At 34.1% G+C, this 14,628-nt stretch overlaps 1 protein-coding gene across 7 annotated transcripts in view; it reads left to right on the plus strand.

Annotated features, from left to right (window-relative positions):
* Positions 1-14,628, plus strand: part of PACS2 (phosphofurin acidic cluster sorting protein 2) — a 424,977-nt gene that overhangs the window by 246,311 nt on the left and 164,038 nt on the right. For 4 of the 7 annotated variants that reach the window (XM_051977987.1, XM_051977990.1, XM_051977985.1 and 1 more), the window contains exons 9-11: positions 5,668-5,825; positions 6,351-6,438; positions 6,781-6,846. In XM_051977987.1, the coding sequence (XP_051833947.1) occupies positions 5,668-5,825; positions 6,351-6,438; positions 6,781-6,846 (312 nt within the window). The remainder of the gene's footprint in view (positions 1-5,667; positions 5,826-6,350; positions 6,439-6,780; positions 6,847-14,628) is intronic. The other 3 variants (XM_051977991.1, XM_051977988.1, XM_051977986.1) reach the window with 1 other exon arrangement.

A 14,628-nucleotide genomic window follows, 5' to 3' on the forward strand; every position in this document is an offset into this window, starting at 1 on the left:
TAATAAAGAACTATTTTATAGAGCTACAAAAAAGTCATAAGGAAGAGGTCATCACAAGACCAGCTCTCAATCACATTCTTTAAAGCCATAATTTTTTTTTTTTTAAAATAATAATAATTTGGTAGTGGAAAAGAAACAGGTTGATGAATGGAATGGCTTAAGTACATGGTATATAGAATTAAACAAGTACCATAACATAGTATCTTATAAACATAAGGATCTCAGATTTTAAAGTAAGAACTTGCTATTTGACAAAAATTCTTGGGAAAACTGGAAAGCAAACTGACAGAAATTAGGTGTAGACCAACATATCATACTGTATAACAAGATAAGCTCCATATGGTTACATAATTGAGGTATAAAGGATGACATCATAAGTAAATTAGCAGAACATGGAGCAAATTACTGTCATCTAGATATGGAGAATTCATGATCAAATAAAATAGAGAGGATCACAGAAGATAAAATGGACAATTTCTTTTATATAAAATTAAAACATTTTTATACAAACAAAATCATTGTAGCAAAAACTAGAAGATAAGCAAACAAAGGGGGAAAAACTATTGTATCACTTTTTCTGATAAAGGTCTCATCTCTTTTTATTAATTTATTTCAGCTTTTTATTTTCAAAACATATGCGTGGATAATTTTTCTACATTGATCCCTGCAAAACCTCGTGTTCCAATGTTTCCCCCACTCCTTCCCCTATATGGCAAGTAATCCAATATATGTTAAATTTAATATATGCATACATATTTATTTACTTATCTTGCTACACAAGAAAAATCAGATCAAAAAGGAGAAAAAAATGAGTAAGTAAATAAAATGCAAGCAACCACAACAAAAAGAGTGAAAATGCTATGTGTGATCCACACTTGCTTCCCACAATCCTCTCTCTGGGTGTAGATGGCTCTCTTCATCACAAGATTGTTGGAACTGTCCTAAATCATCTCATTGTTGAAAAGAACCATGTCCATCACAATCGGCCATTGTACAATTGTGCCATGTGCAATGATTTCCTGGTTCTGCTCATTTTGTTTAGCATCAGTTCATGTAATTTTCTCCAGGCCTCTCTGAAATCATCCTGGTAATTGTTTCTTGTAGAACAATAATATTCCATAATAATAATATACCATAACTTATTCAGCCATTCTCCAACTGATGGGCATCCACTCATTTTCCAATTTCTTGCCACTACAAAAAGTACTGCCTCAAACATTTTTGCATATGTGGGTCCCTTTCCCTAAAAGTCTTCTTTCTAAGCCATATAGGAAACTACAAATATAAACTTCAGTTTAGAAGAATAAATCATTCGTCAATTGATCAATGGCCAAGATATGAATAGGTAATATTTAGAGGAAGAAATCTAAGCTATCAATAGCTATGTGGGAAAAAAAAAGTTATTAATGAGAAAAAAGCAAATTAAATAATTCTGCAATATCATCTGAGAATCATCAGATGAGCAAAGTTGATATTAAAAAATAAAAAGAAAGATTGGAATCCAAGTTATTCTTTTTCTTTTCTCAAGGTCAGCATTTGAATCATAGTCTTCATTTTTATCCCAACCATGCATGTCATACTAGAGACTTTATATGTATTAATGTCCTCTCCAGTAATCTATCCCCACCATTTCTTCATTCTCCAAAATTTCCATTATCTGTACCTTCAGTCTCCCTCACCCACACTAAACAGGAGATAATCATATCCCTGATCTAACCATTACCCATAATTATTCCACCTCTGTGATCTAGAAATAAGAAATTTCTCCCTTCAACTATAACTTCTATTTTTCAATCTCTAACTTCCTTTCTAAATCGGTTCTTGATTTTATAACCTTGTTCTCTCATTCCATTTTTCATATTCTTACTTCCTATTACAATCTTGACTGTAGATTCATCACTTTATTTTTCCTTAATAGCTACCCTTGAATCCTTTCCCTTATTCTTTTATTAGATAGTCATTGCCAGCATCTCACATGAGTTAACCCTTTTTCATTTCTCTCCATGAGCTCCTGGAAAAACTCATGCAAATCCTTTGACACTGGATTCATTACTTATTTGTTATCTAATAGTAAATCAGTCTACATTATAACATGGTGGTCTTTTTATTCTTCCATGATTGATCCTCTCATACTCTCAAAAGTAACTTTCACAGATCTTCTATTAAATCTCTTATTTCCCCCCATGTCTTAAGTATGAAACTTTACTACCTCCTTTATTGAAAAGCTTAATTCTGACAACTGAAAATTCTCTTTTCTTCTCTATTCTACACTTCAAAATCCATCTTCATCATCTACCATTTTTTTTTTCATTTGCTTTAGTCTCTGGTGAAGAATGGCTCTTTTCCTTGTCATTATCAGTCCCTCCACAAATACCTTTAGTTCTACCTCACCCATTTTTTTCAGAAGCTTATCCCCTAAATTATCCCCATCTCTGTTTCTCTCATCTCAATGTCTTAACCTTTAGTTTCTTCCTTAATATCAACAAATATGCCCGATTTGTTCCCATTCTTAAGAAAAAAAAAAAAAAAGCCCTTATTTGATCTTTTCTTCCTCTCAAGTTACTATCCCCACATCTCTTCTCTCTTTTACAGTCAAATTCTACAAAGTTATCTGTACTCTTGTTTCCATTACTGTAACTACCAATTCCCTTTCAACTCTTTCAATCTAGCTTCTGGCTTAACCACTTAAATGAAACTAAGCTAAGCTAAATTTCCTAATTGATTTCCCTGCCTCCTGTCTTCTCCCCTTTCCGAATCCACACAGCTATAAAACCATGTCATTCTTCCCCATGTCCTTTCCATTACACACATATACATACACACACTCAAAAGTCTAATTTACTCCAAGTTGCTTATAAGATAAATTATAAAATCCTGTGTCTAGCATTTAAAGACTTTCATAATCTTGTTCCTTGCCTTTCCAGCCTTACTTTGCTTCATATAATCTCTATTCTAATCAAATTTGCATATTAATCAAATACATAATTGATCTGTTGTTTCATTGGTTTGGCAACTTATTCCAACAATACATATTGCAATGTGTGTAACATGATAAATAAATCTTAGGATATTATATAAGATCGATTAAGTGACTTGTCCATAATCACATATGACATTAGTGTCAAAGACAGTATCTGACCTCTTTCTGACTTCAAAAACAGTACTAATCATTTATAGAGTACTGCCTCTCATTATCTGTCTTACCATGTTTCCTCCTCAGTAATTAATTTTTTTAAATCGATTTTTTGAAAAAATATATTTAAAGCCTGATCAGCTTCACAAATTGTCGATTCAAACCTCATACCAGTAAAAAAAATTTTTATCACTTTATAAAAATCTCTTCTTTCCTCCTACCTATACCTGTACACATGAGATAGATATATACCTATAGATAATAGATATATACAGAGAGAAGGGGGAGAAGGAAGGAGGGAGAAAAAGAGGCAGGGAAAGAGGATAGGGGTAGAGTGAGGAAATTTTTCTCATATAAAAGGAGCACATAAGAAAGCTTTTATAATGGAGAGAGAAATGGTAGTGGGATGGTGGTAGTAGCAGGCAGTGTTTGAACCTCATTCTCATCAAAATTAATTTAGAGAAGGAATAATATTTTATACATATTGAGTTATGTATAGAAATATAACGTAGGCAATAAGGAAATAGAGGAAGGGAGGGGGAATGATAAAAGAAAGGACAGTTTAAGGGAGGCATTAATAAGAAGCAAAATAGACTTTGGAGAAGGGACAAAATAAAAAGAGAGACAAAGAAAAAGAAGAAAATAGGATGGATGGAAATACAATTAGTAATCATATGTATGTGAATGGTATGAGCTAAGCCATAAACAGAAGCAGACAGCAAAATGGGTCAGAAACCAGAATCCAACAATATGTTGTTGCATAATATACTTTAAAGTAAACACACAAAGTTCAATTAAAGGGCTACAGCATAATCAAATTTGCTTCAGCTGAAGTTAAAAAAAAAAAAAGGCAGGGATCATAATTATGATCTTAGATAAAAACATTATTTCTCTGATTATTTCTTTTAATTGTATATTAAAGATAATCAGAGATACTACCTTTTGGTAGAAGATACCATAGACAATGAAGCAATTATGTCAACAGATTTTACTGTAAGTTTCTTTCATAAAAAACTTATTTCTTGAATATATGCCGAGTTTAGAACTGAGTCAAATAAATAAAAATAAAAGCCATTCCCCAATTGATAAATAATAAAAGGATATGAAATTAGTTTTCAGAAGAAGAAATTAAAGCTATTTATAATCAGGTGAAAAAATGCTCTTGATTTGTATTGCTTAGAGAAATGAAAAATAAAACAACTCTGAGATACTGATAAAGGAAAAAATAGAAGCATTAATGGGGTATTGAACAAGCCTAACCATTCTGAAGAATAATTTGGGCCTAGACCCTACTAGGTCAGTATCCCAAAGACATTAAAGAAAAATTTGGGGAAAGAACCTATCTCCATGTACAAAAATACTTATAGCAACCCTTTTTGTGGTGGCAAAGAACTGGAAATCAAGAGAATGACCATCACTTGAGGAAATGACTATACAAGTTGTAGCATGTGATTATGAAGAAGTACTCTTAAAAGGCCAAAAGAGATGGTTTCAGAAAAACATGGGAAGATCTATATGAACTGATGCAAAGGAAAATGAAGAGAACCAAGAGATCATTGCTCACAGTAGCAGCAATGTTGTAATGTTGATCAATTGTGAAATACTTGGCTATTAAAATCCAAGACAATTCCAAATGACTTTTTTGTTTATTTTGGTTTTGTTTTTTGATGCATTTGAGATTAAGTAACTTGCCCAGGGTCATAGAGCTAAGAATTGTTAAGTTTCTAAAGCCAGCTTTGAACTCCAATCCTCCTGACTTCAGGAATATTGCTATACCAAATGACTTTTAATTCCTATTCATTTCCAGAGAGAGAAATCTGTTGGAACTCAGAATGCAAATTGAAGTATAATTTTCTTGCTTTCTTTTCTTTTTTTTTGTGATGTGGCTAAGAGAAATATGATTTGCATGATTTCATCTCAGCATCCTATTGTTTGCCTTCTCAATGAGAGAGGGTGTGGGGAAAAGGAAAGGAAATCGGAGTTCAAAATTTATAAAGAAGAGAATTATAAAAATAATAAAATCAAAAATTAGAATTTTTTAAAATTAATTCTCTTCAACTTCTCATGATTTCATTTAGGAAATGTGGCTAGTTGTTATTTTCCATTTTTATAAAATGAAAAAGATAGAAGGTGTAACTTTATTCATCGTTATCAATTTAGCTGTTTTTCTTGAAAGGGCTCCTCAGAATAAGATAAGAATAGAAAAAAAGATTTTTGTATGACATGAAATACTTCTGTCTCTCCCACTTTTGTTTCTTTCATGGGTAACCTTCTGTCTTCACCTTCATATTTTAGTAGATAGACTTAGTTAAAATTACTTTGGAAATATTTGAAATCATATTGATCTGAGTTGTTTATGATGTCTTTAATAGGAGGACTTATATATGAAATTTTAGTTTGTTTTTAATTTCTGAAGACCAAGGCTTGGAAGCTTCTTTTATTTTCAACTATATCAAGTCATTTGCTCATATTTCTAATTGTTTCTATGATACCTGACTTTTCTCTTATTTAATATTTCTTTTTCTTAAATATAGGTGCTAGACTCAGAACAAGACCCAACAGAGCATGTTCCCGAAGTTGAAGAAGACTTGGACCTCCTGTATGATACCTTAGATATTGAGAATCCAAGTGACAGTGGCCCTGAAATGGAAGATGATGATAGTGTCCTTAGTACTCCTAAACCAAAATTAAGGTGAGGAGAGTCATAGAGATTCATTACAACCCAGCCAAATCCATTATCCCTGACTACTGAGTTAAGTAATATGTTGAGATATTCTTTTCTTCCTTTGAAATTGGTTGTTATATCTTCACTTTTCCTTTTTATCCTCAGAATAAAATAAGTTTCTTGGACAGGAAGTTCACAATATTAAAAATTCCCAGTTGCCTCTCCATGAATAGGTTTACACGAAATCATGCTTTTGTTTTTATCCTTTTAATTTATTTATTAGAGACTGCATAGTCTCACTAAACAGAGCTTAAGAGAGTATTCTAATCAAGAAATTTTTATTCAAAAGTTTGCCTGAAAGAAGACTAACAAACTTGAAATCTTCCTAAATCTAATTCACTTGGAAGGTCCAACTTCAATTTTCTATTAAATTTGTAATCTTCTGAGAATTTCTTTTTCATCAGGGTTTTCTGGGGACAAATGAGATTTGTTTGAATTCTTGAAATAAAGTTTGGAGAGTAAGATTACTATTTCTGTATTCAAACTTTATAGGCCCTATTTTGAAGGTTTATCACACTCCAGTTCTCAAACAGAAATTGGCAGCATCCACAGTATAAGCCATAAGGAACCATCAAGTCCAGTAAGTAAATGTTATTTAGGAAAAAAATCTTTTTTTATATTTAACAATAATATAAATAGAATCTGCAACCCATAAATCTGTCTCTGCCTCCAGCCCTTTAAAGTAAACCTATGTTAAACCCATGTCTCAGAGTAATTTATTGTATGGAAGTTATATGACTTCTTTTGAGTATATTATTCTCAATCTATTGCACAAATATTTATCCTGATTGCTCTCTTGAATTTAGCTAGTTCCAGGTAGATCTCTCTGCCAAATTACTAATCCAGAACTCTTGTTATGCTTTTCATCATTCATTATTAAGTGCTCCATTTTGGACATTTTTTCTGACTATCTTATTCCAAGCAGATGGAAAAGCCTGAAAAGACAAGAAAGCACCAAGGAGACAGTGTTTCTGATTCTGTATCTTATGTAAGTTTTTGATTTAAATCATTTTTTCTTTACTAACCATTTAATAGTCCTCTGACTTCTGTTCATTTCTACAATAGCATTGCTCCTGCTCAGCCTCTGGTCTATAAAAATTCAGTATATCCTATCACCCATAGAGATTTTGAAAAAGCTGAAATTTCTTCCAAAATCTGGTTTCAGTTTTCCAGTCTTAATCTCTTCTCCTCCATTTTCTTCCATCAACCCATCTCGTTAACCATACCAGACTATTCATGATCTTCACCATATATATATATATGTCCTTCCTGCTCCTATACACTTACATAATCCTCCTCCTTTGTAGGCTTTCTCTGTTATAGTATAAGAAGCAGACCAGGCCACACCAGCTTCAATGCTGGATTTGAATTCCAAGTTGATTTTTCATTTTACCTATAATGCTTATTACCTGGGTACTTGGCCACATCACTTATCCATGGCTGTAGCTTCCTTATCTGCAAAATATCTGCAAAATAGGGATAATAGCAAGGACCAACTTGGCAGTTACTGTACTAAAAATGAGGATATCATTACAAGTAAAAAACAAGACAATCTCTGCTTTCATGGAGTTTATTATACTCTAATGGAAAAAAAAAATACATAAAAAGAAAATTGAAAATCAAAGAAATCCTGAGAAGTCCAAAAGCATTGTAACCAGTGGGAAAAGGGGAGAAGATTTTGCTGAGCCCCTTCCTTAAACAGAAGCTTTTGAATGCGTGTCCTTGCCCTTTTCAGTCAGAGAAGCATAGAGTAATGATAAGAGTACTAGGCAGATTGAGTCTTGGGGGAGAGGGGGAGGGGTGGAGAGAGGAGAATGAGATTTTCCTTATGTTAAGTTTCCTTTGAATTTAAAGTCTAAGAGCCTTCCATTCAGAAGTGCTTAATTTTATCCTCTGAATATCTCCTTGAAAGGACACAAGTCTTTGTTCTTTAACAGCTATGAAATGCTTTCCCCTAAGACTTTCTCCACAAGTTTGCCTGAAAAAAAAAAAATCACAGATTCTGATCTTTATAGTTTTAGGTGATTCTTTTATTTCTGCTTGGTGGAAGAGTCTGTATTCAAATTCCCTCAGGATCAATCTTCTAGTAATAAAAGATTTTATAGCAGTAACAACCAATTAGAACTCTCTTCCCTTTAGTCTGGGATAGTTTCTCTAGTTAACTAATCACAGGAACAATCCTCTTGATCCCAGTTATATATAAGGTTATGTGTAAGAAGAAATGGAAAAACTAATTGGAATGGTGCATGGATACAAGGAGGAAGTAGCAAAGGTTGCTTTATTTTTTTCTGGGGAAAAGGCAACAGGACATCCATAGAGTAGTTGGAAAAGAGGATTATGTGCATGAGTTCAAACCCCCAATTTAGCTTCTCCCTCATGTTATAGCCATTACAATTCTGTTTTCCTAATTCCATCATAATAAAACTTACCTAGAAGAAAAACACATAAGTTCATGATGCCAGGGAAAGAGAGAGATTTGGAATTTTACAGATGTTGCAACAAGAAATCCTGCTTCTAAAAACAAAACAAAACAAAAAAAGCCCTGTAAATTCTTGAGGGCAAGGGCTGTTCTTGTCTTTTCTTAGTCTCCCCAACCTTCGGCACAGTTCCCAGTATATCATAACCTCTTAATAAATGCTTATCGATCGACTTGGGGGAGGGAGAGAAATACTGATTACTGCTTAATAATAGACAATTCATATAATTCTCTGGGTCTCAGGTTTTGTCTACAAAATCAGAAAGGTTGCCTAGAACTAAGTATGTAATGTGGGAGTCAAAGTGCTCTGTTAGGTCTCAGCAGGCAGCCAGGGAAGAGGGCTGGCTTCCTGGAGGAAGGACCTACTTTAGATCTGTGTTGTAAAAGTGAGGTAGAAATCCAAGTTGAGAGGAATGAAATAAGTAGTATATGTATTATCTACTTGTAAGATTTAATTTAAATATTATGCATAACATCCTTTGTAGGTTTAAAGATGCATACATATTGCTTTTCTTATCTCTTTAATAATAATATACTAGAGCCTTATAATTATATAGCATTTTGCAAATTTCATAATGCCTATCCATCATTTGTTTCAGTTTTCACTGCCACCTTAGGAAGTGTTTGGAAAGAGATTCTTATCCTCACTTTAGAGATTAAAAAAAAGTGAGTCAATGAATTTAAGCAGCTTGTTCATATTTGCATATATTAGGGATGAAACTGGGACCAACAACTGGTCTTCTGACCCCCTTCAGTACTGTATCCAGTGTAGCATTTAGCATAATGCCTTATGCTGTAAAGTGTAAAGTGATGATGAATTCATCCCTTCTTCAATCAATTATTGAGCAGTTGCTATGTGCAAGTTGCTCAGTGTACAAAGACATAGCATGTCAAGAACTGCAAAATTTATAGTCTAATTGGAAATACTAAATGTATAGAAATATACATGATACAAAATAAAGGGCATAAAAGTATAAGGACAAGGGAGGCATTTAGACAAATGCCTATGAGACTGAGGCAAGAGAGATGACTGCCAGTTGGAAGAATAAAGGAAACTCAAAGGATGTAGAAACTCAGCAAAGATTTAAACAAACATAAATGTGAGTTGTGATGCACAGCTGCCCAACCATCCTAATCTTGGGTATCAGAGGACTATAAAATAAGGCTTATTAACACAGATTTGTCATATATTGGACAAGATAAAAAATTAATTGGTTTAGGTTCTGTTTCCTTCAAGTTAAATGCCAACATTTTTCTCCAGGATGAATATAGAAATTCCTACCATATAGTGATCACCAGATCTGAGAAAGCAGGATGCTCAATCAGTGGGTACTTTTTCATTGCTAATGTAAATGCCAGCAATTCACTTCACAAAGCCTTCACTTAAGTGTGAAACAAAAAAACTTTCATCTTGTAGCCATCTATGTAAGGTGTAAGAAAAATGGAAACATAAGAAGAGGCTAGATTATAAAGAATTATTAATGACAAACTGTTATGGGCCAGAACTTGAAACAAGGTGTTGATTCACTGGAATTGATGGAAACAATGCTTGTGTGTTTGGATTTGCACCTTTGAGAGTTCACACATTAGCTCACACACATTAGTTTACAAGTTTGGGAGATTCACAAGTCAGAATTCAGTAGAAGATTCACAAGAATGAGATTCACACTTCCCATAATCCCATTCTTGGAGGAGGAGTCAACCTTTGAGTTTACACCTCTAAAAGAACACAAAAAGGAGCTGAGTCATTGGAGTCAGTCAGTTCGGGAGTTTGACAAAGTGAGAAGTCAGTTGGAGATTGAGAAGCCAGGACTCAGAGTTGAGCTAGAGGCAGAAACTGGAAGACCTAAAAGATAAGCTGCAAGAGCTCTTGGAACCAAGGAAGGAGATAGGCCTCTAAGAAAACTAACCGGGCTATTTTGGAAGAGACAATAAAAGATTTGGATTTTAACTCCTGGCTATATTTGAGGTGATTATTACTTGGAAGTGAAACTAAGGCTGCCTCCAGAGAGCCTCCCCAAGAAACCTCACAGAAAACCATCATCAGCTTGTCTTTTAGCTCTTCCAGCTTCTGCCTCTAGCTGAACTCTGACTCATGGCTTCTCAATCTCCAACTGATGCTTCCCTCTCAATCTTTTCAACTGACTGACTGAAGCTTTAAGAGATGCTTATATATGATCTTTTAGAGGTGTGAACCCAAAGGTTGACTCCTCCTCTGAGAGAGTGGGATTGTGGGTTTCTGACTTGTGAATCTCCCGAACTTGTGAACTCCAATGTGTGAGTTAATGTGTGAACTCTCAAAGGTGTTAACTTAAGCATTGTTTCTATCAATATTAGTGACTTAACACCTTGTAAGGATTTGCTCTAATGTGTAAACCAATAAGCATTGTATCAATTCCATTGAGTTAACACTAGGATTCTAATAAATGCAGCTCTGTGTTCTAGCCTATAAAGACTTTTTTAAGATCCCAACGCCATCATTTACTTCATAAGTTATCCCTTTCAGCTTTGTATTATCTAAAAATTTGATGATAGCATGATAGCTACACCTTTATTCACGTTTATTTATACATATTAAGTTTAACAGAGCAAAGAACAGATTTCTGAGATACTCTGCTGTGGACCTTTTCCACAAAGACAGTGAATCATTAAGAATTTGTTGAGCCTTGCCATTCATCCAATTTTGAATTTTTCTGATTATATGATTGTCTAATCCTTATCTCTTCATATCCTTTATAAAAATTATATTAAATATTTTATTTTACTTATGGAAAAAAATCTATATCCTTTTCATTCCCTTCTATTTAATAATCCCATCAGAAGTATCATAGCCTATTCTTATAATATGGCTTCAGCCCTTCTTGCTCTTTGTAATTGCTACTCCCCTTTCTAGACATTCCACAACCATTTCTTCAGAAATATATTCTAGAATTTTCCTAAGAATTAAAGTTAATCTCAATCATTTATAGTTTAAAGACTCTTCTTTCCCTGCTTTCATCAGGATATGAGTTGCCATTATCCAATCTCATCATTACTCTTTGTTTTTAATCATAATAGTTCATTTAATTTTTTAAAAAATTCTGCACTTAAAGAACCAAAAGAGAGCACTTCCCTACATATAGCACAAAAACAGAATTGTATATCAAACTGAATCTTCATACCACTTGCTTTTTTGGAAAAGTATATATGTTTCCATATATTACTTTAAAAACTGTCATACTTATTCCTGCTTCCTTTTGAAAGTGCTTCTGTTTTTTTTTTGTGCTTTAAATTTTTTTTTCAGTGATCCTCTCTTTTTAGGAGTCATCTTTCTTATTAACCTTCTAATCTAACCAAACATATCCCCTAAATGTTGTTTTGTTGTTGTTTTTGTTATTTGTCCTTTGTTCTCAAAGAGAATCATGACATCAGGGAGATATGCCATGCCATCAGCAAATGAGATGGATTAAATGAGCGAGGGCTATACAAAGTCTCCAGCCTCACTTTCTCCTCTGAAACAATCTGGGTCCAGTGGCAACATGTAATTCAGAACATTAGAGATAACCCTGGATGCAATGGGAGACCTTGGCTTTTTTAAGTTAAGGTCTTTAAAGGGTCTCAGTTTGAGAAATTACCTAATCAGTGATTAAAGGTAGGTAAGAAATGAGGCAGAGAATACCCCAATTAAAAAAGAAGAAAAACCCTCATAACAAATAAATATAGTTAAGCAAAATAAATCCACATAATGGTTATATTCAAAACTGTATGTTTCTTTTTACACTTTAAGGCTATCAGTATTCTATCTGGAGACAAGTAACATGTTCTGTTATAGGTGGTCTGGAAGTACAGGTGCTCATTGCACTGATGATAGTTCTCAGGTTTTTCAAAATTGTTTTCTTTATAATGTTCTAGAAATTGAATTTTCTTAAATTGTCTCTTGTTCTTTTTTAAAGGGCTATATTATATTAAATTTATATAATCACAACTTATTCAGCCATTTTCCAATTAATGGGTATTTCCCAAGACTCTAGTTATTCTTTTTTCTTTTTTTTTTTCAGTCCCCATTTCAGGGACAGGAAATTTGTTTTACTTGCTAGCTGTTCCCTTCCTGCTATTATCTTCTCTCCTAATCCTCTCTCAGCTACATCCCAATTTGTTTCCCTGTTTAATGTAATGTATTTCTACACAAAACAGTTTTTGTCTGGTCAATCCTCCATTATCTGTTCAGATAAGTGACATTCAATTGATGTTCTTTTCCTTTACCCCTTCCTCTGTTAGTATATACTTCCCATATATTCTTTTTTAAGAAATAGAAAGTTATAATGCCTTCTTCTTCCTTTCCATACTTGAATAGTCCTTTTACTCTTCCTTCCCCTTTTCTTCTTAAAATCTCCAGAACACAACCAAACTATTCCCAATTCTTATTTTATTTATCTTTTTTCATTACCTTTTGGATATAGTGTAGTTCTGAAAAGCCACTTAATTCTTCTTCATCTGCATCATCACACAGCTTCTCAACTTTGTAAGTTTTTTTTTGAATCTTATATTTGTATTTTAACATTCCTTCTCAGCTCCGGTATTTTCAACAAAAATGCTTTAAAGTCTTCTATTCCATTAAAAATCTCTTCTCCACTCCAGCCCCCCCCCCCCTTCCCATAGTGATGTGGTTTGAGCACCAAAATGATATGGGTTATGTAGATATCAGATGATGATAGGCAACAAAAGTTGTAGTTTGATCATGTGAAGAATTCACAGTGGTCCTTCTCTTTGGCAAAAAGTAGATTTATTTAGGGAAGAGTTTATATAAGACAAGATGAAGGGACACACTAGATACCAGGAATTGTAAATCTGGAATAGAGTGGGAGAGCATATGAAAGACAAGTTCTTTAGTAGAATGCAAAATTACCCAGTAATAAGGGAGCATCTGTTGTAAGATTTTAAAGTTTGAACTAGCTATCACAAATGACTTATGTTTCAGAAGCCAAATATAAAAAAACTTTAATAATATCTAAAAACAGCAGAGAATAGACCTTTTGCAATAACAAAACCAGCGTATAAGATTAATAACTAGGCACACTATAATTATTAATACAATAATCAGAATAGACGAAAAAGAGAGAGAAAACATCACCAATTCAGGAGAGCACCAACTCTGATCCTCTGTGGCTGGTGAATCCCGGAAATGCAGCCTAGAGTCCTGAATGGGAGGGTCCTAGATAGAGTGTCCTCTCCATGGGTGAGATTCCAATGAGCTGTTTCAGAGCAAGGGCTTTATGGGGTTTCAGACAAAGAAGGCTTTGAGCCAAGGATTTGGGATATGGATGGGCCAGGGGTTTTGGGCTTCAGCCCATTTTCTTGGCTTTTGGCCATGAAAATACAGATGTGTTAGCTCATCAAGGAGATAACCATGAGGGGCCACAGGGTTGTAATTAATAAATGACATACATGGGAGATTAGCCATTTCTTCCAAGTACTGTCCTTGAGTTCCAGGAGAGGCTAGTTCCTGAAACTTAGATAAGCAGCCAATGCATGCAGATAACATTCTTTGAGAAGTCAGCTAAAGGACAGAGTGAACTTACTCAGAAATAGGGAATATTCCTTCAGCATCCCATAAAGTTGGGACATGCCCTTAGCTGGCAGGCTAAATCCTGAAAGGGCCTTAGTACCCAAAAAGGTTTAGTTAGCTGTAGGGAGGAGAAGTGGGGTTGAAAAGCATAGTGGACTTAGGAAAGAAGGCATGAGGAAAGGAGTAAGGAGAAAGACACCATGAGACAGTTAACCCAAAGAAGGGCAGCAGCCATGGGATGGTCCATAAGTAGATTTTATAGAAAAAATTTAACCTGGGATTTCTGACATAGCATGGTAATATGAAACTATTGGGACCTCTCCAAAGGGTGGGTCTTAGAAGTTTGAATTTCAGACCAGATGACCTCCCCAGACTGATCTCTCTTAGTGCCTTCTCCCTGCCTGCCTGAGGGATTAATTTTTATCAATTTCTCTGCTAACCACCCCTAACACTGAAGACCTCATCAATAGTATGATATTTACCTTTACAATGTAAGTTATTCTTAGTTTCTTTCACCATTTGGAATATCGTATTTCAAGATTTCCTCTCATTTAGAATAAAATTTGCCAGGGATTGTGTGATCCTTACATAAAGTGGTACTTAAACTGCTTTCTGGATATTTGTTGTTTTCTTTGATGTGGGAACTCTGCATTTTGGGTGTGACTTTTCTGGCACTCCTCCTATCCCCCCTTTTTAAAGGAATTATTGATTGATACTTTTATCTTGTCTTTTGGTTCTTTTTTTTTTTT

This window comes from Antechinus flavipes, chromosome 2 (genome assembly GCF_016432865.1).
Source record: "Antechinus flavipes isolate AdamAnt ecotype Samford, QLD, Australia chromosome 2, AdamAnt_v2, whole genome shotgun sequence".
Taxonomy (NCBI): Eukaryota; Metazoa; Chordata; class Mammalia; order Dasyuromorphia; family Dasyuridae; genus Antechinus; species Antechinus flavipes.